This window comes from Coptis chinensis, chromosome 3 (genome assembly GCF_015680905.1).
Source record: "Coptis chinensis isolate HL-2020 chromosome 3, ASM1568090v1, whole genome shotgun sequence".
In the NCBI taxonomy this organism is placed as follows: Eukaryota; Viridiplantae; Streptophyta; class Magnoliopsida; order Ranunculales; family Ranunculaceae; genus Coptis; species Coptis chinensis.
In genome coordinates this window covers 25,078,392-25,102,968 of record NC_141458.1, presented here as the reverse complement: position 1 = coordinate 25,102,968, position 24,577 = coordinate 25,078,392, and the positions used below count along the sequence as shown (strand labels likewise).

The 24,577-nt window shown below is 34.9% G+C and overlaps 2 protein-coding genes across 2 annotated transcripts; both read left to right on the top strand.

Moving 5' to 3' along the window:
* Positions 1–12,689: 12,689 nt before the first annotated feature.
* LOC147508812 (uncharacterized) lies at positions 12,690–18,521 on the top strand. Its single transcript, XM_086601175.1, has 4 exons — positions 12,690–13,361; positions 15,295–15,391; positions 17,924–17,983; positions 18,173–18,521. Exons 1-4 carry the CDS (start codon positions 12,742–12,744, stop codon positions 18,257–18,259), a joined length of 864 nt encoding a protein of 287 aa, XP_086457301.1. The 5' UTR covers positions 12,690–12,741; the 3' UTR covers positions 18,260–18,521.
* A 4,313-nt stretch (positions 18,522–22,834) lies between these two features.
* Positions 22,835–23,936, top strand: LOC147508811 (fasciclin-like arabinogalactan protein 14). Its single transcript, XM_086601174.1, has one exon. It carries the CDS (start codon positions 22,960–22,962, stop codon positions 23,773–23,775), a length of 816 nt encoding a protein of 271 aa, XP_086457300.1. The 5' UTR covers positions 22,835–22,959; the 3' UTR covers positions 23,776–23,936.
* The last annotated feature ends 641 nt before the right edge of the window (positions 23,937–24,577 follow it).

Here is a 24,577-nt window from a genome sequence, read left to right as displayed (position 1 = left end):
TGCAGTGATACAACATAAATTTATACTAATATTTAGTGTATATGCAACAATTGTACTTTGAATATAACACAAATGTGAAATTAAGCAATCAAGATTCAAGACACTCGTATGTCTAAGTAAAATCATTTATCTCATTACAATAAAAAAAAAAATTAACTAGAGCTCCCCTAAAAAGAAAACATGGTAGGTTATCTAGGTAACTTGCCAAAACAATAATGTTTCCTATAGCCATCCAAATGATACCCCAATTGATTATTTGAAAACTAGGATAGGTATACTTACTTTTTCATGTAGAACTCAAAGTCCCAATGTCATTCTATCTCAGAGTAAAAATAGTTCAAACTTGATAAAAATCCTAATTTTTAGAAAACTAGATTTCTAATGGACTATCTTCTGAATGACACAATGCTTTCCACAGGTGTCCAAATGCATCGAGGCTTTTTGCGTTGAAAAGCTAACACACAAAAATTACTTTATTATGTTTTACAAAAATACTCAATCTCATTCTAAATGTGCCAAAATTAGGCTCGAACACAGTGCACAGAAACTGATTTCTGACGCACTATTTTCTGCCAATCAAACTTCTAGACGTCATAATTAATTCAACGGGCCTTCGAATGAGATGAGGCCAATTGGAATAGAAATAAGACTTCCAAATCTTACTCTTTTATGTTTTATAAGAATTCTAACTCTCGCCTTAACTATTTTAAAATTGGACTTAAACACAGTGCGCAGAAACTGATTTCTAACACGCTACTTTATGTCAACCAAACTTCCATACATTATATCTATCTTTACAGACCTCAGAATGCAACGAGGCCAATTGGGTTGTAAATAAGATTTAGAAAACTCACTTTTTCATGTTTTGGCGAGAGTTTCACAGACCAGATTTCTGTAGTTAGAAAATTATGACGTGCCAACTTCCGAAGGGTGTAACTCCTTCCACATAAACCGAAATGCTATGAGACTTTTTGAGTTTGAAAGAGGGCGGATAACACTTACTTAACGTGCTTTAAAGAAAACCAAAATCAATTTCTAAACACACTGAAATTCATCTCCAAATCAGACAAAATTTCTAACTTGAACATGAACAAAACAACACCAATATTGGAACAAAGTGTATGCCCATGTCAGTACTTATAAATATGATTAATAGAAGGAAGGGTTCTTGCTCAAGTAGGATCAGTATACAAAAATTAATAGATAAGTTATAAACTAATATACAAGTGAGGCGCATGCCCATTAAAGTCTGACTTTGCCTTAGCCTTAACCTTATATAATTATTAAGTGAGCAAAAATTCAAGGATGTGAATACCTATTGTGTACTCAAAAACCATAGATTCATGTCTTCTTATCTTAGAAAATATTTGTGACCACAGGTTCCTACATCCTTAAATTAAGGGACCAAACCTTAGACAAAAGGAAATAAATAACTAGTATGACATAATCTGTAGGTTTGATCTATATAAAGAGAATCCACCATCAATCTAATATATTAACACACGTGAATTTAAACAATATGAAGCTAATGTCGATATATCCATACTAGTTGCTACCCATGAGACCATACCAAACAATACCCATAACATCTATTCTAACCTCACATGACAATGATTTTCACAAGAATAAACTCTTAGGTGCCAACACAGTATTATAACTTCACTAGTGCCATACTACCATCTGGTAGCTAGGTCAAGTCAAATTTAAGATAACATTTAATAGATTCATGGAACAGAGAGAAAAAATCGCATGCAAAGCAATCAAGCATTAGCCCTTAAAGCTACTACTGTTAGTTAAAACTTTAATGTATAAATCTTTGTACGTGTATGTTTACCAACGACCATAGTCCTCAAAACATATATATATCAAAATTAAACTGTGGCGCCAGCAACCCAATAACATAGTGCCATCTATGTCGATCAAATTAATATTTTTTTGTTTAATCTCAAAGTTCTACTAATAAAGAATTAAATACACAACTAATCTAAACCCCAGTAATAAATCAATTATATAAAAATAAGGTTTAGACTACTCACTTGTGATACGCTCCGGCAGCTATCTATCAGTAGATTTCCAGCAAGAATCATTCCTTCTCCTTTATGTGAAAAACTCCATTTTTATTTTCTTTTATGTGTGTAAATTAAACTCTACGTGTGAACTCCTTTTTGTTTCAAACCCCTCCCCCCGAAAAATAGGAATGAAGGTTTATCTCTTTACCTACGGGGTTTCCTATCCTTAACTAATACTTATCATATTTTTTTTGTTTTATCTATTATTATTATTAATATTAATCATATATTATAAAAATAATAAATATAAATAGCCGGGTGTTACATCCCCTTTCCTCTCTCTTCTATCTCACTATTGGATTCGCCTCCTCTCTATCTCCTCTCTGAACGTCATCTCCTCACTCTCCTCTGGTTGTCTCCTCATTCCAGCTGCTCTTCTTTAGGTCTCTCCTCCTCTCTAGATGTCATCTCCCTACTCCTCTTCTATAGATCTCTCCTCACATTCCTTTTCTTCTATAGTCGTCGTCTCCACTGTACGTCGTCTCCTCTAGCCGTTATCTCCTCCTCCTTTTCTCTAGATCTCTCCTCCTCCTCTCTAGACATCGTCACCCTACTCCTCTTCTCTAGATCTCTCCTCTTATTCCTCTTCCTCTCTGGCTGTCGTTTCCACTGGCCGTCGTCTCCTCCCCCCTCTTCTCTAGATATCTCCTCATCTTTCTCCTCCTCTATGGACATCATCTTCCTACCCCTATTCTCTAAAGCTATCCTCTTATTCCTTATCCTCTTTGGCCGTCGTCTCCTCTGGTTGTCGTATCCTCCCTCCTCTTCTCTAGATATCTCCTCCTCTCTGGATATCATCTCCCTACTTCTCTTCTTTAGATCTCTCTTCATCTTCCTCCTCCTCTCTGGCCGTCGTCTCCATTGTACGTCATTTCCTCCCTCCTACTCTAGTTGTCTCCTCACTCCTCCCATAGACCTATCTTTTTTCTCCTCTTTTGTGCCCACTTATATCAAATGGTCTTGAGCCTATCTCTTGGCCCAATACATATCCATATATGAATATGACTACTACAAATGCCCCCTCTTGGGTGTGCGGATTTCTATAAATCTACAGAGCCGAGAAGTCCTCGACCTTCTTTATCTGCCAAATTATCAGTCTATCAAATGTCTATTAGTCGAATTCCATGACCTCTGCTCTTATACATAGTTAATTTGCCACCATATTTTCATAGTACTCACTACCATGTCCGCGGAATGTCTCACCCCAGCCACTATCTCTCTTTCATAGAACTCACTTCCATGTCCGCGGAGTGTCTCACCTTCACCCCCATCTCTCTTTCATATAACTCACTACTATGTCCGCGGAGTGTCTCCACCCAGTTGGCAACTCTCCCTCACATAACTCACTGCCATGTCCGTGGAGTGTCTCACCCCCGCCACCCTCTCTCTTTCATAAAGCTCAATTCCATATCCGCGGAGTGTCTCACCCTAGCCACCATCTATCTTTCATAGTACTCACTACCATCTTCGTGGAGTGTCTCACCTTAGCCACCATCTCTCTTTCATAGACATCGCTACCATATTCGCAGAGTGTCTCACCCCAGCCACCCTCTCTCCTTTATAGAACTCACTACCATGTCTGTGGAGTGTCTCACCTCCGCCACCATCTCTCTTTCATAGAACTCGCTACCATGTTTGCAGAGTGTCTCACCTCCTCTACCATCTCTCTTTCATAGAACTCGCTACCATATCCGCGGAGTGTCTCACCACCGCCAATATCTCTCTTCCATGTCCGTGGAGTGTCTCACTTCCGCCACCATATCATTTTATTATAACTCATTACCATGTTCGTGGAGTGTCTCACCCCAGCCACTATCTCTCTTTCCTATAACTCACTTCTATGCCTGCGGAGTGTCTCACCTCAGCCACCATCTCTATTTTATAGACCTCGCTACCATGTCTGCGGAGTGTCTCACCCCATCCACCATCTCTTATTCATATAACTCACTACCATATCCGCAGAGGGTCTCACCCCTTCGTTTCTCTTTCGTAAAACTCAACATTGTATCCGCGAAGAATCTCATCCCCCGCACTCATTTGGATAGCGCGAAGTATATCTAGGGACAGCTCAGCCTGCCCCCAAGTTTGATTCGGACACGAGGGTCCACAGAGGTCTCATCCCCCCGCACTCATTCGGATAGTGCAAAGCATATCCAGGGACAGCTCAACCTGCCCCCAAGTTTGATTCGGACACGAGAGTCCACAGAGGGCTCATCCCCCCGCACTCATTCAACTAGTGTGAAGCATATCCAGGGACAGCTCAGCCTGCCCCAAAATTATATTCGGGCACGAGGGTCCGCGGAGGGCACTTCCCCTTCGCACTCATTCGGATATCGCGAGGCATATTCAGGGACAGCTCGTCTTGTTCCCACAGACGGCACCGTGTGTAGAACCCATTTTATACTTTTTGTTCTTATAAGTCTCGACTCCTCGGTTTGATATGGAAGACGATAAATACTCATGATTTGAATCCATCAGCTGAACCCAATTGGGTTGCCTACGTACCCCCTTATCGGGGGATCAAGGTGCGCCGTAGTTCTCCCCTCTCTTCTCTCTTCTGTCTCACTCTTGAATTCGCCTCCTCTCTCTCTCTCCTCTCTAGACGTCGTCTCCTCACTCTCCTCTGGTTGTCTCCTTATTCCAGCTCCTCTTCTCTAGGTCTCTCCTCCTCTCTAGATGTCGTCTCCTTACTCATCTTCTCTAGATCTCTCATCCTATTCCTCCTCTTCTCTGGCCATCGTCTCCATTGTACGTCTTCTCCTCTCTCATATTCTCTAGATCTCTCCTCCTCATTTCTGAACATCGTCTCTCTACTCCTTCTCTAGATCTCTCCTCTTATTCCTCCTCCTCTCTGGCCATCGTCTCCACTATACGTCGTCTTTTATGGCTGTCGTTTTTTCCCTCCTCTTCTCTAGATATCTCATCCTCTCTAGATATCGTCTCCCTACTCATCTTCTCTAGATCTCTCCTCCTATTCCTTCTCCTTTCTGACCGTCGTCTCCACTATAAGTCGTCTCCTCCCTCATATTCTCTAGATATCTCCTCCTTTTTCTCCTCTTCTCTGGACACCGTCTCTCTACTTTTCTTCTCTAGATCTCTCCTCCTATTCCTCATCCTCTCTGGTCATCGTCTCCTTTATCCTATTCTCTATATCTCTCTTCCTTTTCCTCTTCCTCTCTGGATGTCGTTTCCTTTGGCCATCGTCTCATCCATTCTCTTCTCTAGATATCTCCTCCTCTTCCTCTTCATATATAGACATCGTCTCCCTACTCCTCTTCTCTATATCTCTCCTCTTATTCCTCTTCCTCTCTGGCCGTCGTCTCCTCTGGCTGTCGTCTCCTCCATTCTCTTCTCTAGATATCTCCTCCTCTCTGGACATCATCTCCCTACTCCTCTTCTATAGATCTATCATTCTATTCCTCCTTCTCTCTGGCCGTCGTCTCCTCCTTCCTTTTCCTAGATCTCTCCTCCTCTTTCTCCTCCTCTATGGACGTCATCTCCCTATTCCTCTTCTCTATATCTCTCTTCCCCTTCCTCCTCCTCTCTGGACGTTGTCTCCCTTCTCTAGATCTCTCCTCCTCCTCTCTGAACGTCGTCTTCTCTGGCCATCGTCTCCATTGTACGACGTCTCCTCTCTCCTACTATGGTTATCTCCTCACTCCTCCCGTAGACCTCTTTTTTTCTCTCCTTTTTTGTGCTTCCATTATCACCTTTTCTCTCTCCTTCTCTTTTCTCTTTTCCTCCCCCTTTCTATCTAGGTTTACTACCCACTTATATCAAATGGTCTTGGGCCTATCTCTTGGTCCAATACATACCCATCTATGAATATGGCTACTACATACATATCTCCCTAACATTTGACCAAGCCCAACTAGTAGAAGATCCATGATTAGGGCAAATCAGAATTGTCAAACCCAAACCCATATTGTGGTATCGTAAATTGATTATAGATTTTTTTAGTGCATTTATTCGGTTTTATACAATATTTAGTGGTCTGTTTATTCATTATTTTTAATTTTGCGGTGAATTCACTTATCTATTTAATTACTCATTCATTATTGTCTTATTGTATTCAATATAATTTTGTGCATGTATTAATTTATTTGAATTGTCACGTGTTGTGCATTCATTATAATGTACGCTCTCTTGTAAATTCAATCAATTAATCAAGTGATGTGCATTCATTGCAACTCACTTGAAGATGCATTCAATAAATCAAGATAATAAATGATCACCTGAATTTGAATCTGACATATTGTTAAACACAACACTTAAATAAAAGTGTTAGATGGTCATTTAAAACAATCTCATAAGAATGTGGGTGTTACAATGATAATAGTATATATGCATTCAACACAACAAGGCATTTAACAAAGTGGAAAAATTAAGAGCGAGCTCACAACATTACAATGCCCCATAAGGAGAAGTTTGCATGTGGTGTATGCGAAAACTGCTTCACGACCAACAGACTCTCACTAGGTCACAAGTTCCCAAGGCCTATTAGGAGGGGTTAATACGGACTACCTATTATATTATTTTATTTGACGCGACTATTTTGTATTGCGATAATTACTTATTATTTACTACTTGCTTAACTATTGAAATAAACACCAACAAAAACATCCCTTGATACGTGATACACAAGTTTGCAATGTAATACCTAAGAAAGAGTCGAAAGAAAATACTTCTAATGGATCTACAAAAAAAAATCATGAATTGACAAATTTAGTAAAAATATTCACTTTTGAAGATTCACAGTAATTTCTCACTAAGAGAGATAATAAATATAACGATTGATTTGATTTGATTTGATTTTTGGTTTTTTTGTTTAAAAAAAAATCAAGAGAGAACAAAAGGAACAAGTGATTTAAGTTTTTGATTGTTTTTTTGAGAAGCAAAGGAATGTAGAGCTATTTCCGAAATAAGGAAGTGTGGAGATCCTTAGATATATATTATAACTATACCTTATTGGCTCTATTTTTCAAGGCTTCACAGATTCTCTAATTTTTTGTAAACTCTAATACTAATTATGAAAAAAAAAATCCAAATTAGGAGTTTCCATTATTCATGTAATGAGGTTTCAATAAGGAGTCCCACAAAAACACTCTTTCTCAATTTGTCTTTTAAATTATAAAATTTAGCTGGATAAACCCTAGAAAACCAACTTAGAAAATAACCCCAAAGAAACAAAACCCCCATATCAGAGAGTTACAATTTTTTTTTTTTTTTTTTTGCACTAAAAATTGTTGTTAACAAAGTTGGATTAATTATAAATGAGTTTCAAGTACCCAATTTTTAAGTTGTAATGGTAATAGGTAATACAGTTACAGAAGTCAAGCAGTATGATGGAGAGACATTCAACCCAGGCAGTATTCACTATTTAAATATTAAGGCCGAGTTCAATAAGATAGATAATCATGTTTGTGGCATGGTGGTTTCACTGTCCTGATACTTATATTTTCAGCAACAATATCATGTTTTATATCCTCAATGTCAAGGGAAAATGTCAATCACGTATTTTTATATGATGACAACTAGACACGATAATAATGAAACTAACTAATGATTGTTTTGAGAAAATAATAACTTCTAATACATGTAGACCTTGCAAAACATATATTAGGTAAAATACGAAACATCATTATTCTCAAATCTATAGAAGGCCTAAATCTCTTTGTACTGTATAGACTATCGATACTAATCATATGTTACTATGTAGTGATAGTCCATAACCTATTAAAATATTAAACCAAAAAGAGAACATTCACATAATGCTCCAAGAATGTTTAGATTTGTGTATAAGGTGGGGTTTTATTTTGGATCAGTGAGAAAGGGAATGGTTTCTTGGAAGATCACTCTATCAGTGACATGAGCAAACTAAGTAGGTAATGCAACTGTATTGAATTAACTTCGAAGAATAATTAATGAGAAATCAAAAATTGGATGTGAATGCATTGATCTAGTCTCTAAGAATAATTAAAAGGAAATCGAAAACTAAAAGCAAACGCATCGAACTAAACTAAAAGCATAATTAACGCCAAATCAGAAACTGGACCCAACTGTTTGGAATTAACCTCAAAAAATAATTAATGGGAAATCAGAAACTGGATGCAAATGTATTGAACTAACCTCGCAAAATAATTAACGATAAATCAGAAACTGGATGCAACTGCATTGAAATATCCTTATAGAATAATTAACGGTAAATAAAAAATTTGATAGAAATGCATTGAACTAACCTCGAAGAATAATTAACGGAAAATCATAAAGTGGTTGGAACTGCATCGAACTAACCTAAAAAAATAATTTACGTAAAATTGAAAACTAGATGCAAATGAATCGAACTAACCTCAAATAATAGTTAACGAAAAATCGGCAATAAAATGCAAATGCATTGAACTAATATCAAAGGATAATTAACGTGCAATTGGAAACTGGATACAACCGCATTGAACTAACCTTAAAGAATAATTAACATAAAATCAAAAACTTGATGTAGTTGCATCGAACTAACCTCAAAAAATAATTAATTAGATATTGAAAACTGGACGCAATTGTATTGAACTAACACAATGAATAATTAACGAGAGATCGAAAACTGGATGCAAATACATTGTACTAACCTAAAAGAATAATTAATGAAAAATAAAAAATTATATATTCTTTGATGACCATACTTAGTGAATCATGTATAATATTTTTTTTTATGTCAGGTTTGTAAAGAAACTACAGAAGAATCAATAGAAGTTGGTATTACACACTACCTTGAAATCTTGAATAACTAATGGAAAATCACAAATTGTATGCAAATACATCTAACTAACCTCAAAAAATAATTAACGGAAAATCAAAAAATTAAATAGATGCAACTGCATTAAACAAATCTAAATGAATGATTAATGATCGAGAAATACAAAAACTAGGTGTAACTACATTAAACTAACTTCAAAGAATAATTAACAGGAAATTAAAAACTTGATGTGAATGTATCAATTTAACCTCAAAGAATAATTAAATAAAAATAAAAAAATGTATGCAAATGCATCAAACTAACTTCAAAGTATAATTAAAGGAAAATTACAAACTATACACAATTGCATGGAACTAACCTTAATTAATAATTAATAAGAAATCGGAAGCTAGATACATCAAACTAACCTCAAATAATATTTAACGGAGAATTAGAAACTAGACACAAATTAATCGAATTATCCTAAAGAATAACTAACGGGGAATTGGCAACATGATGCAAATGTATTGAACTAACCTCAAATATTAATTAACGTAAAATCTAAAACATGATGGAAATATAATTAATTAACCTCAAAGAATAATTAACTGGATTTTTTTTTATGATCCAACATTGTAAATCATGTACTTATATGATATTGCAAGGAAACAACAGAATGATTAATAGAATTTGGTATTACTAATGGAAAATTGAAAACTAATGGATTACTAATGGAATTACTAATTGGAAAATTGAAAACTGGATGCAATTGCATCCAACTAACCTCTAAAAATAATTAACATAAAATCGGCAACTAGATGCAAATGGATTTAACAAACCTCAAAGAATAATTAACAATTTTTTTTTTGCTAAAGATAATTGTATTGATTAAGAAAATGTTACAAGTTTCAAAAAAGAGTTAAAGTTAATATAGATACCATGTCTTCATTTCGACAGATAGCTAATTTACAAATTTATAGTATGTAGGTCATATTACTGTCTTCTATCCTATATAGAAAATTAGGAGTACCGACCCACCATTTGTTTCTCCCTTTGCCAAGGTGACAACAATTTTAGAGCAAATGTTTGCTCCAAAGTTTATCTCTCGACATGTACTGTGGTGATGATTAGAATCCAATTGGCTAGATGCTTGAATTTTTTTCATGCCACTCGCACTCACTAATGCATTTGGTTGTTATTAAATGACTTCATTGCAGCAGTGGAATCCGACTCCACCCATATATACTTCCATCCCAGTTTCACTATCTTGCTAATGCATCCAACTAACCTCTAAAAGTAATTAACAAGGAATCAGAAAATAGATGCAACTGCATTGAACTAACCTCAAATAATAATTAACGAAAAATCAAAAACTGAATGCAAATGCATAGAGTTAACCTAAAAATATGATTAACGAAAAATTAAAAACTAGATGAAATTGCATTATCTAACTTTAAAAGATAATTAACGAGAAATCAGAAATTGGATGCAAATGCATTGAACTAACATCTGATCAAATAATAACTAACGAGAAATCGTAAACATGATGTGAATGCATCAATCTAACCTCAAAGTTAAAAATAATTAACTGGAAATCATAAACTGAATGCAAATGCATGAAAATAACCTAAAAGAATGATTAACGATAAATTGAAAACTGATTGTAATTGCATTTAACTAACTTCAAAAGATAATTAGCGGGAAATCAGAAAATTTGATGCAAATGCATTAAAAAAAACTAATTGAAAATCGGAAACTGGATGTGAATGCATCGATCTAACCTCAAAAAAAGATTAACGAAAAATTAGAAACTGATAGCAAATGCATCAAACTAACCTCAAAGCATAATTAACGAGAAATCGAAAATTGGACGCAATTGCATGGAACTAACCTCAAGGAATAATTAACGGAAAATCATAAACTGGGTGTAAATACGCCGTATTAACCTCAAAAAATAATTAACGATTAAGAAATCGGAAACTGGGTGCAAATGCATCAGACTAACCTCAAAGAATAATTAACATGAAATCTGAAACTGGGTGCAAATGCATCAGACTAACCTCAAAGAATAATTAACATGAAATCGGAAACTTGATGCAAGTGCATCGAACTAACCTCAAAGCATAATTAATGGGAAATTAGAAACTAAACGCAATTGTATGAAACTATGATGATAAAGTACAAGAGTTTTGCAGAATATTCGTAAGTCTACATGCAACCAAACTCGAGGACGAGTTTCTTTCAAGCCGGGGAGTATGATGCATGAGCATAGAAACTTCTAATTATATTATTAGTAGTCTTATATATTGAATTAGTATAGTTTCTTATTTGTTCTAGATCTAGGTTAATTAGTAAGGTTTCTATTTTGGTTTCTAAATAGAATTAGAAACATTGGTTATTATATAAAGGCAGCTAGGCCTTCATCGTTAGATGATTGTTATTAGATATTCATTCTAAAGAAATTGTTCTTCGTGATTGAAGGTTTATTCTAACCTCAAAGAATATAATTAGCGGGGACTCGGAAACTTGATGCAAATGCAACGAACTAACCTTAAAAAATATTTAGCGGAAAATCATAAACTAAATGCAAATTGATCGACCTATCCCTAAAGAATAATTAACCGGAAATTGGCAACAGGATATAAATGCATCGAACTTATCTCAAGAAATAATTAACGAGAATTCGAAAACTGGATGCAAATGCATCGAACTAGCCTCAAAACATAATTGTATCAATATATAATATGAATGTCTTGACAAGTATAGTTTTGTATTTAAAATGGTGTTTATCGTAATGTTTTGCTATTCAATTAGTGTCAATGTGATCTTCGCCTCCTTAGACATTCTTCCAAAACTTCAATCAAACTTCTATTAATAATTAAACAACAACAAAAAAGTCGAAGAGTTTTATCAAGAGTGGGTTATTTCTTTTTATTGAAAGTGGTATTTTCACATTGCAAGAAACTTGGATGAATGATCAATATAATATTCATATCTCATAATTATGCATAGTTGCTAATACTTTTATAATGGCACCTGTTCGTATGACGGGTTCAAAAGCTAGTTGAAATTTGAAGGTGTAGTATTAAGTATTAACGGTGCATTAAATAGCCAATTAATATTGAAGGAAAAATAAGACTGGGCCTCGAGAAAATAATGCCCAAGTGGGCTTACGAGGACTAGAAAACCAAGTAAAGTACCTAAATAAGAATTGGGCTCTACAATTATGAGGCCCCCAACAGCTTCCCCCATTTTTTTTTTTCAGGACCATTGTGCAATGGTTTACCAATCAAATGGTTAGTAATTAATCTGTGAACACAATCAATAAAATTTTTGTGTGCAATTGAATCGAAATTGTGTAGAGTACTCAGTTGTATAGTGGGAGCAGTGTAGGAACCAAAACATCCATGTAGGGTACTAGGTCGGGCCGTCTGGCATCGGATGCATATTAAGGCCGATTGAATAGGTAAGAATCTTCTAGAACCAGATCCCCTCATCTTCAAAAAAACTGATGTGAATTTCCAAGGGACCAGACCATAGAGAAGTTCACTGGTCGCAATATCTCTGCAGTTTGACCAACCGTACATTATCCAAATTAATGGTGAGAAATCTGACACGTGGCGTCCAATAGTGGACAAACATTCACTCCTGAAAAATTTAACTGTTTTTTGGCGGACGAAAAGCGCGGGAAAAAAAATTGAACTGCTTTTTGTCTTTTTAGTACAACACGACAGCTGTTCTTACCAGTTTGTCATTTTCTAGTAAAATACCAAATTCACCCTCACACATGTACTATTTTGACTAAAAAGACGACATTACCCTGAAAGGACGAAATTACCCATACTACTGATCCACTCACTTGCTATAAGAGCAGACACACACAGAAAGAGTGAAAACAAAAAAGAGGAGAGAGAAAAAAAAAAAAGGTCAAGTGCAGCAACAATGGCGCCGAAGAGAAAATCACCAAAAACAAGAACATCACAACAAGAAGAACCAGAAGCGAAGAAAATGACTACTGAGAGTAATAGAAGAAGCTCACCAAGAACTGCTACGAAAAACGCTGTTGCTGCAACGAATGCGAGATTAGAAGCTGTGAAAGAAGTTAGAGAGAAGAAGAAAGCTGAGAAGAAGATAGGTGATGGTAAATCTGAGGAAGTTAAGAAAGCTGGGAGAAAGAAGGAGGTCAAAGAAGAGTCTGAGGAAGATGAGGAAGAAGATGAGGTTAAGGAGGTGAAGAAAGCTGGGAGGAAGAAGAAGAAGGAAGGGAAGAAGAAAGGTAAGAAGAAGGAAGATGAAGAGGATGAGAAAGAGAAAGAAGGTGAGGAAGATGAAGGGAAGGAAGGTGATGAGAATGATGAAGAGGCTGAGGCTGAGAAAGAGGGGGAAGCGAAAGACGTTGATGATGTTAAGGATGATGAGGAGAAGAAAGAAGATGTACCGGAAGGTGCTGATGTCATGGATGATGATGAAGATGGTGAGTCCGGTGATGATAACACTTGTACAATTGCTAGTTCTGCTGAGTTTGCTTCTGCTGATGCAAAGAAAATCATCATTGAGCACTGGTAATAATAAACATAACTGTTTATATTTGTTATGTTTTAGGGTTTTGAGTGGTGGAATGTTGTTATTATGGTATTTTTGACATGAATTGTTTTGGGTTATTTACAAATCAGTGAAGAATCTATCGTTTTATTTTGTCTTAAGAGATGAATCTGTTAATTGTTAGCAAAAGAGGCACATCAATGTTTTAAGAGATGTTTTTATGACATTTAAAAATGCATTTTAGGGTTTATATGTTGAAATGATATTATTTTTTTTGCCCTAGTATCAATCTGGTTGTTTAGATGCAATTTTTTGTTTGGATTTTGTTGATTATTAGTGTCACCTCATTAGTTGCTAGTAATAGAATTTGGGAATTTATGAGATAGGTCTTGCAATGGACAATTTTGAAAGTGAATGGCTCTATGGGTTGGTGGCTTTGAAAGAGTTGAGCTGCGTTGTAAGTTTAGGTATCTATTATGTGCTTTTGTTACTATGTGCAAATGAATGAAACATATCCTTAACCACTCGATTAGAAAAAGCAAAAGTGCTTTTGTTGAATTATTGTATTTTTGGAAGAGTTAAGTTTGCAGCATTAGGTTAACAGTTACGGAGAAGGCTGTTGGTTTTTCTTAAATAGGTTAAATATAGATGTCATGTGGTTTGTTACATGACTTTCATAGGGCTGCAGCGTTTTAGGTTCAAAACTGATAATGTTAATAATCACGTTTTTACTTTTTAACATAAGTAGCATACACTTCTACTTAATTATGTATTCTGTTCTGTCTTCTTACTTCCAGAAACATTAAATGTGTTGATTGCTATCAATACTGCAAACTGCTATATCTGGCATGATGTGATTCTTAGGGGCAATGATGTCTTTTGAGGTTGTAGTTACATAGTCGTCCGACATCTATTTGAAGAGTTTGAAGCTATTTAAGTAATACAATTTGTAAAAAGCAATCCCAGTGGTCATTGTATGCATTGCATTTATGTTTCATTTGTTTTTATGTATGGAAGTATCTTGACCTAATATATTGTTTATGAACCTAGAGATTGAGATGAATCTGTGTATTAGCTCTTTTAGTGATTTCTTGGTTTCAAGAAGCTTTGTTAGATTGCGTGATCTGTTTATAGAACTTGGTTGCCGGTTCTCAAGTTGTAATAACTCATTCTGCTTATAAAATATATTTATTGTTTCTGTTATTGGATTTTTCTCTTGTTCAGTAGATGCTTCCATGTAAAGTTCTGCCTCTTGTGTGTTTTACTTGTTACTTTTTAAATCATATATGTTTTTTGGATCCTTATGTGTTTGGTACACCAAGAGCTGCGGCTGATACTGTACTGTTGCAATGTTGACCCACAATATTTTTAAATGACTTTGGAAGTCATTCCCCTCTTAATTGGTATTGCACTTCATTCATGTTTCTCAGATATGTGAATTATAGCATGGAATTTAAGTTTCTTCGCATTGTAGAGCTCCAAGTAATGCTAGTTTCACTAGATTGTATTATGGTTATGGCCCTATAGATGTTTAAAAAAAAAAAAAAACTAATAGGTTGTTGCACAGAATGTATGAATATAGTTAATAAGGCAATTTAGAAATATCCAGTGATTCTGCGGATGTCCCCTCTGGCTACACACATACTGATAAATTTTTTTCTTTTAGTTTTATATCCTTTTTCTATGTGACCGTAGTTTTAGAGTATCCTAGTTTTGTTATATGTCACTCAATGTGATTCATGATGGTCAGTCAAGATTGAATTCTGTTGTTTGACTTTGGTATTTTACACTCATTGGGTTTGATCTTTCTTCAACAACTGGTGGTAATTTTTGGCGTGCACATTAAGTTGTGACCTCTAAGTTTCTTACCCACTTATTGACTTTGCAAAAATATTTCCTCAAATATGTTTTCTATCAGTTACTTATATTTGGAATATGCCATGTGGTTTGCAGCAAATCGTGCCAGTCATTCAAGGTAAGGGCTACAAGGGTGAAAGATGGCTTGGAGAACACTTTCCCTGGTATCAAAGTGCTACTCAACCCAGAAAAGGTGTGTTTGGATACATGACTGTAGATAGTGTTCTTGACATAACTGATGTGGCTTTCTTTTTGTATCCTGGTATTTGTTAGTGATATTTCACTGCATTTTACTGGATATATTTTTTTCCAGTGGATTTTCTGATATACGAGAAGAATGTTTTGCTACTACCATGATGAGTTACAATACTTGGCTGTGTTCTTGTTCTTGGTGCGTGAACGTAGGCTTTAGTTGATCATTGTGCTGTAATTCTTGAGTTTGTCAGCAGAAAAGAAAGAATACAGAAAGGAAAAACAGTATATATGAATATAAGACTGTTAGTCACAAATACACAATAATGTTTATCAACTGGTCTGCGACAAATGAAAAAGGAATGCTTCAACCCAATAACATGCGTCTCAGTTCTAACTATGGCTATCAATCATTCTCAATTTCTGTAGATACACATGAAAATGACATGAACCGACACCTTTGTGTAAATTTAAACAATTTGCCACTGATTTGTACAAATAGGGTTCAAAATGTTCTCGATGCTCTTTGAAATTTTGAGGGTCTGGTAAAGAGGAGGCTGTTAATGTCTATAAAGCCACACAATAAGATTAACTCTTCGTGAGGTTTTCTGTTTTTGGGTATATTTTGTGAATGCTTAAATTTGGAGTTTGTGATTGCCTGAACCAATGAATGATTGTATTTTTTTTTTGTCATTGTTTGTTTTGCTTGGTTTTTGTTTGTTTTGGCAGATTGGGTGTTTGTGCAAACAAGGAAGTTGCCCTTTTCTTTTTAATGACAACAGTAATATGGGAATTTCTTATTTTTTCAGTGAGATATGTCCCAACTTTATTAGAACTCCATGATTGATTATTGTGGTCTAGCGACTTGGTGATGATAAAATTCTTTAAAGCTTTTAAATTCATACTAGCCTGGAGTTTTAGTGAATGTATAAGTCATTTGGGCATATATACTGACTTTGTAATATCTACGACTTACCCATCATGGCATTTGCATCTTGGCATATTCTGTCATTTCGTTTTTAAGATTTTTCATTTTAGGATTTTGGCTGCAAGGTCCTTATCCTTCTCACTTCTGTGCATGCTTGCATATCATACTTGTGTTGAAATATGGAAGGCACATTTCTTCCTTGTCTTCTTATGTTTACGTAGTTAGAGAGTTACTCTGTATGTAAAGTTTTTTCACAGCTTCTATTATGTCAGATCATGCCGACTTAAAACACTAACAACTTTCCACTCTCGTGTTAACAAATTATCTACACTAAACCTCTTAGATTTTGGAGGCGTGGTCTTGAACTCAATAGTGATAAATGTGACAATCAAAAGTAACGAATTTCCATCCTAAGTGGCTTATTTGCATCCCATGTTGTTGACAGGGTTTGTCTAGAGCAATCGGTTCTAGACTACAGAAATTTTAGGATGAACATCAAATTACTTGTGCAGTTTATCATATGCACCGAGCTAGTACAAATCCAATTCCAAGTGTACTATGTTCTTAATTACTGGTCCAAGGTTGACAATATATATTTCCACACCTTCATCTATGTTGGGTGCTTTATATTTTTGCATTCAGTATGGAAAACATAGTACTCTGCCTAAATGATTGCAGAGTTGTTCTTGTGATGCATTGAAAACCAACTTTTCATTTTGTCAGTGACAATTTGACATTAAGGGAATCGGGAGAACTGGTACAAAAAAATGATTACCTCCTAAATGGTCATTATAGCAGTAGGTGTCAGGTAGTTGCTCATTCTGTCTCATTTAGATGCAGGTTCCTATATGTTTGTGACATTAATTTCTATTTTAACAGATCAGATCAAGCTCAATTTTGACAATAAGTATAGGTCACCACATGACATATTGACATGTTGATTTCTAATTATTCTATAATGCGTTTGGGAACGTAGCGTGTTTATGATTCAAACCACCAAAAAGAGATAGTCTGGCCATCCTATCTGTTGAAGAAATTAAATTTCATTTCATTGTCTTTTGAGTTCTTGTGAAAGGGAATTCTGATATGGTTCCACTAAGAAGTTAAGGGAAGAGGAGGAAATTGGGCTTTTACAAAGAGAAACATTAGTAACTTCCAACGCATCTGAGGCCTTTGTGTTTTCTTGTTATGTCAGAGACATTCAACTTGTTGGTGATTAATTCAACTTTTTATACTTGAAAATTTTAGAATGTCAAACTACAAATTAGTGATTGATCTGTGGTTGCTACAGTGCAAATAATGAATGAGTGTGATTTTATGAAGGTTGTTTGTTTTTGGAGGTTGTGGAGATCACACTAATGCTAATTCTCTTGAACATCCTACATGTTTGTATTTTGTATAGAAATCTTATTGGTTGCGTAATCTTTGTTCTCCACTGGTATTTTATTAGAGCCATTGATATATTCAATTATTCATATGTTATCTCTGGCTTGAACCGTGTATGCTTGATCTTTAGCACAGTAAGGTTCAAATGCTGAATTCTTAGTTCCATTGTATATGCTGTATGTTTCTCAATGAAAAATTGACAGTTGCATTTTCTTCCAGCCAAGAAGAGGATGCTTTGAGGTGCGAGAAGAAGGTGCAGAACCTCTCTTTAGTCTGCTGGTGAGCCTTATATTTTTCCATTTCTGTTATTTTCTTTCTATAGCACTATACACCTAGTACTAATAATGTTTGCTGCAGTATTTATTAGATAGGCACTTGATTAATGGATCCTGAATTTCCCTTACACTGCCTATATGATTCCATGCTCCTACTACTCTATACATTAATACGTTTCATGCTCATTTGCAGGATCTGAAACGCCCATTCACTCCAATGAAGGACCTTGACATGGAGGAGGTTATCTCAAACATTGTAAAGAAGCTAAATGAGGTATAGGCGTATAGCACCAGTGGAATTGGTTACAGGTTCATACTTGACAATATCCTCTTTTTTGTCTCTAAAGAATCATCTGTCTTGAGAATAGAACTGGTTATACGTGCCACCTTTTGTCTTTAGTGGCTTCTCATTTTACTTTTTGCGGCTGGAGTTGTTTCAAGCTTATGATCAAACTCAAATATTTTAGTTTCACTAGCAGTTAGCTTTTACATCTTTGATACCATTGACAATGATATCAGCTAAGGGGGTTTATTTTTGTTGATGATGTTCTCCATTGTTTTATTACGTAATTTTTAATTATGTCCACTATATCTACTGATAACTTGTACTGCAAATGAATACTGATTGCGAAATACAAACCCTGTAAGGTTTGTTGATTAAAGCTTGTATGCTGTATCAGTTCCTTGTACAGCAAGATACTGAGTATGTTTCTCTGTCTGAACCTATTTCAATTAAGAATCCTGAGCGCATTTGTAAAAGCTCTTGATTGGAACAAATGCAATTAGATAATTTGATTACTAGTATGAAAATGAACCTAAGCTGAGTTGTTGAAAACTAAATAAAAACTCATTTATCTAAAGGTTTTGGATTTATTTACATTTTTGAAAGTAATTGTTATCTTCAGCCTGTGGTTGAGTAAGGTCTTTAGTCTATTGTAGGCTTTACTGATAGTGTGGTGTTATCTTTAGCCAGCTAGTAAGTTCTTTAGTCTACTGTAGGCTTTACTGATAGTGTGGTGCTTAGTTTGAATATTGTGTGATAAACAGAATATTGAAATTTTTGTGGAACTTTTTTTATGTGCATACTTGGTTATATGGCAATCTTTGGAAGTCTGATGGTGCTCTAAATTAGGTTTTTAACTTGTAATCCCAGCAGAAAATATCCTGATACATTGAAAATATTGGTCATGTCAACTCAATTTGTACCCTTTTTCTTTCTTTCCTTTTTGTCTTCCATGTGTGTAATTGCTTTATTGGTTACTTCGTTGATGTCTGACTCAGACCCCAACTCACTGCTGGGCCAAATTAGCTTTGCCAGACTCTGTAGGCAAATGGAGATTCTTAACCTGTTGTACATTAGTTGCTCACTGCAAAGGAGTCCGGATGGTGTAACTTGAAAATTAGGGGTGGGAATAAGTGGGATGACACTGATTCAAGCAGAGAAGGATTTGGTTGCTGTTGTCTTTAATTCTTTATTTATCGATAACGTTTTTTTCAGTTTGAGTCCACATGGGAAAGAGTCTTTTGTGCTTTGCATTTCTCCCTCAAATCTCAATTAAGTGTACTAGTCAAAAAAAGAAGAAAATCTGGGAAAGGGATAAAGCTGAAAGAAATTGTTATACTGTAGATCTTACGTGGTCTGGTTTTCTGGTATAATTTTGGTACAAATAACGTTTGCTATTTATTTTTGAGAAAATCTAGTGTGCCTAGGAGAGAGTGTAGTCAATCAAGACCACTCATCACACCAAAAGGTGTGTATTTCATCACGAAGTACTGTGCAAATGTCCAGATTCATGTGTACCGGTGCAGTAGGCATATTCTAAAACAGCTATTTATTTTTGATTTTTGATTATTTCTTTTTACATGGGTGAAAGTGGCAATGCCATTCAGTGCTATGCGGCTAAATGGCATACAGTCTCTGGCATGTGACAATATAATCCAACCTGGTTGGACCTGTCCTGGGAAAACTTTGGTACTAATAGCCTGGTAGGTTTCTTTGACTGATTAGATTGGGGATGCTAGAATCAAGCCCACTGATAAGCAAACATTGTAAATTTGTTATAAACAGTTGAGTAGTTCTACTCATACTCCCTCTATAACTTTTTTTGGACTCTTTTTTAAGTGGTATCAATTCATATTCTCTTTTCAAAATTCAAAATATAAATATAGAAACAAATTAATTATAAATAATTTATCTAATTATATAGTTAATACAAAAAATAGTACTACATAAAGAAATAAAGAATAACTCATTTATATTTCTACAAACAAATAAAAAGAGTAAACTTTAACATCCCAAAAAAAATTGAATTAGGTGTCCAAGTGTGAAACAAATCATTATATTTTTTGATATTTATATATATTATACATGTGAACTATTTGTTTGAGTCGATAAATAGAAAGCTATTCTAAATTAATATAAACTAAAGTAAAATAATAAAAAATGAAATTTTGTGAAAAGAAAAAAATATAGAGAATTGAGAATGTGGAAGGTGGAAGGTGGAAGGTGGAAGGTGAATTTTTTGGGGCACCCAACTTTTTTTGGGCTTTTTAGTTATTTAATTAGGTAAGTTATTAGTTGTTTATTTGTTTCTATTTCTATTTTTTTATTTTTGAAAAGAGAAATATAATTTAGATGCCACGTGAGATATGGAGTCAATAGGGAGTTATTAAGGGAGTCTAAATAGATTTTTTGTAAACAATTATCTTATAAGAGTATCGTCAATGTGATGCTAAAAAAAATTGTGACACATTAGTATTTTAGTTCAGTCAAAATTGTTAAAACTAGTTTATATACTAAGAGCATTATCAACGAGTTGTTAAAAAAAATTGTGTTAATCAATTTTTTTCGTCGATCAAAATTGCTATTTTCTTGTTAAGTATCAACGCATTTTTGACGAATTTGGGGTTTTTATTTCGGACGGGAATAGTTGCTTCGTCCAACATCTTGGGCCCAAAAAAATATAATCCATTTTAATTTGTTAATTTTAATTTTTTATTAAAAAAAATTGTAAAAGTAATGGATGGCAAAACTTGTCCCGTTCAACATCTTGGGCCCCACATGCAAAATCGAGAGTTTTTAATTTTTTATTAAAAAAAAAGGGAAAAAAATGTTGGACGAAAAAAAAAGAGAAAAAATGTTGGACGGCAAACTTTGTCTCGTGCAAGTCATTTTTATATTCTTAACGAATTTGGTTTCAGATTTGACAATTGTTAAAATGAAAATAATGTTTTGACAATGCGTTGGTGACGGAAATTGCCAAATAAATTGTCAACTGTCACATTGGAAATGGATTATAACAATGCGTTGATGATGCTCTAATGCATTTTTTCGATATTTTTGGTTTCTATTTCGGACGGCAGAATTTGTTCTATGCATTTCAATTTTTTTTATTATATATATATATATTCAAATGGGAATGGTTGTCCTGTCTGTTTCTAATTTTTTTACTAAGAAAAAATCAAAACGACAAAACTTGACCCATTCAAAAAATTCAAAAAATGATGATGAATTTTTTTATTACAGCCATTTTTATTTTTTACTAAAAAAAAATACCTAAACTTCTGGACGACAAAACTTGACATGTCCACCATTTGGACGGCTAAAATTGACCCGTGCGAGTGACTGTTAAATTTATAAGTATTTTGGTCTAGAATTTAACAATTACTGAGATAGAAACAAGTGTTTGATAGCGTGTTGGTGAACGAAATTACTAGAAAAATTGTTACCTTTCACATTGGCAATCGAAAATAGCGGCGTGTTGGTGATGCTCTAAGTATCTAAAAAATGACATTTGGTTTGGATAATGACTTAAGGGGAGAGATCTATATACAACACTTTTATACATCAGATTATACAATGGTTTCTATCTCACTCTACAAATTTACTTACGACTTGATTTTTTGTGGATGTCATTTTTCTATTATGGATGACATTCCTACAAAAAATCGGTTTCATTTGAAAATTTCTAAAGATGCCAAAAGAGGGTTTCAAAATTTTAAATCCCGGCTGTCAAAATAAACTCTATTTTCAAATCAAATTTTGAAAGAGGTAGACATTTCGAAATGATCTAAAGTTTTGTGGATATAATCTATATAGTGGTAAGCATAGTACAAAATATCAGGATATGACAAAATATCGATTTCTGATTTACAGATATGTATTGTGGATATATATCCCTCTTTGGGGATATTTGACATTATTTCATATGTAAATATCGTAGATATATCCAAAATATTGATAAATATCATAGATATTGTAGATATTTCTTGATATATCATGATATATAATTTATATTTATTTAAAATATAATGATAAATATTAAGTAAAATTGTTATCTATACAAAATATTGCCAAATATCACAATATATCCTAAAATATTGATAATATTGTAAATATCGTCGATATTTACAATTGTATATATCTCTAAGCATATCACGATATTTACATATTTTTTGTTGAAATCTCAATATTTGTCGCAATATTTTGTACTGTGGTGGTAAGATCATATACACAAATGATCAACCATTAGTTCAACTTATGAACAAGTATTGTATAAATTGTTGTACAGAAAGTGTTGTATACTCCAGTGCCCATGAGTTAATCACACACAATAATAATCATCCTGGCTATAAACATTTTCATTTCATTACCTTTAATTAGTCTCTGGTAATGTCACGCTACTCGGTCAATGGTAGGCTTTCCTACAAGGCTGTAAATGTCTAATCATAGTCATATTACCGATGTAATGCGAATTTAGTGGATGACCATTGTCTCTTCTTCTATTCTTAGTTCTAACCGAAGAAAGGATCTGTTAAATTTAGCTGTAACAATGTCCCACGTTAATTTTGGTAATCAGTTTTCTTATACCTTGAAAAGCCAAATTTAGATACAGTTGCATCTCTATATCACCCCCCTTAACATCTCTCCCTCATTGACTCATTTTCGTAGGTGAAGTGATTCCCAATAATTGGGTAGAAATGGCTACCTCTTCTCTCATTTGCCTGGCTTTTTTCCTCCTTGTCTCTTCCGCATCCTGTTTTAATATCACCAGACTTCTTGGTACATATCCTGATTACAGTACATTCAACGACTACCTAACTCAAACCAAACTCAACGTAGAAATCAACCGGAGACGAACTATCACCGTCCTTGCAGTTGCTAACGACCAAATGGGACGCATATCAGGTTCAAATGATGTCATTAAAAAGATTATGAGTTTGCATGTGGTCCTTGACTACTTTGATGAGGCCAAGTTGACGAAGCTTTCAAAGAAGACTGCTATCCTCACCACATTGTTTCAGTCCTCTGGTGAAGCTCTGAGTCAACAAGGCTTCGTGAACGTTACAGACTTGAGCACTGGTGAAGTTGTTTTCGGGCCTGCAGCCAAAGGCTCACGCCTTGATTCGAAATTTGTTAAGAAAGTAGCTGCCCAACCTTTCAATATCTCAGTAATTGAAATTAGCAGTCCTATAATTCCTAGTGGCATTGGGACCGTAAACGTGAGTCCTACTCCAGCACCAAGGAAAGCACCAACAGTGGTTCCTTCAGTGAGCCCAAATGCTTCTCCACCCTCATCGGAAGCACCAACTGCTGATGAACCAACAGCTGATTCTCCAACAGATGCCCCAATTAGTGATACTCCACTGGCCTCCCCTCCTTCACCTGTTGCTGATGAACCAGTTGCAGATGATGCACCAGCACCTTCAGCGAAAAAGTCTTCCGGCGCACGTGTTACCCTTGGCATGTGTGCTACTATTGTCATGGTTGCAATTTCTTCATGGGTTGCTCTATAATGTGGAATATTCAAAGAACAAAAGAGGAAAAGTAAGATGGTTTTGAGAGGTAGAGAATAAAACACTAGTTTCTCTGTAAAGTTCCAAATGACTTCCAATCATTCTTGTTTGTTCTTTTCTCCATGTTGTGTTGGAAAATTTAAAACGAAGAATTCGGTTTATTTGTCAAGTGCAAAAAACGATATAAATCACACAGTGAAACGCTTCCCTATTCACAAATCGGGACAGGCGATAAATGGGGCTCGCTTGAAAACAAACTGTCTACTGTTTCTTCTAAATTTTTCTCTTTTAAAAAAAATGTACGAACTTACGCATATTATTGTCTTGTAGAGCATGAATGACCATTCTGTTGCCTTACAGTTATAATGCGAGCTATGATCATTCCAATTATATTTTCAGCTACGACATTCCCCCATTCTTTTTCATTTTCACCCATAAAACTGAACATAAACATAGCAACCGTCCGGTTAAGATATTTCTATCTTTTCAAAAGTCCTAATTCTCAACAAAAATATAGTTATAACCAAGGTGCTAGCTGCTTGCTTCGGGTTGCGAGTTAGATTACATACATTAGACACTTTTATCTTTAACAATTTTACAAATGTGCCATATTTCTTTGTTCATTTCCTATCCAGGAGTTGGTTGTGCAGGCTATACAAACTTGGGCCTATAAAATACAAACAATGAGTATGGTATGAAAGTAAGAGAATTCCGTTTGCTTTGTCTCCTACAATCAAGTTCATCTGAACCTGCTAGCATCTAGGTAAAAGGCTATATCTCCGGAGTAATTACCCAGAAGGCC

Coding starts and splice junctions, on each gene's coding strand:
- LOC147508812 (XM_086601175.1), top strand. CDS start 12,742: ATGGCGCCGAAGAGAAAATCACCAAAAACAAGAACATCACAACAAGAA. Junction 13,362..15,294: donor AAAATCATCATTGAGCACTG/GTAATAATAAAC, acceptor TGTGGTTTGCAG/CAAATCGTGCCAGTCATTCA. Junction 17,984..18,172: donor AACCTCTCTTTAGTCTGCTG/GTGAGCCTTATA, acceptor GCTCATTTGCAG/GATCTGAAACGCCCATTCAC.
- LOC147508811 (XM_086601174.1), top strand. CDS start 22,960: ATGGCTACCTCTTCTCTCATTTGCCTGGCTTTTTTCCTCCTTGTCTCT.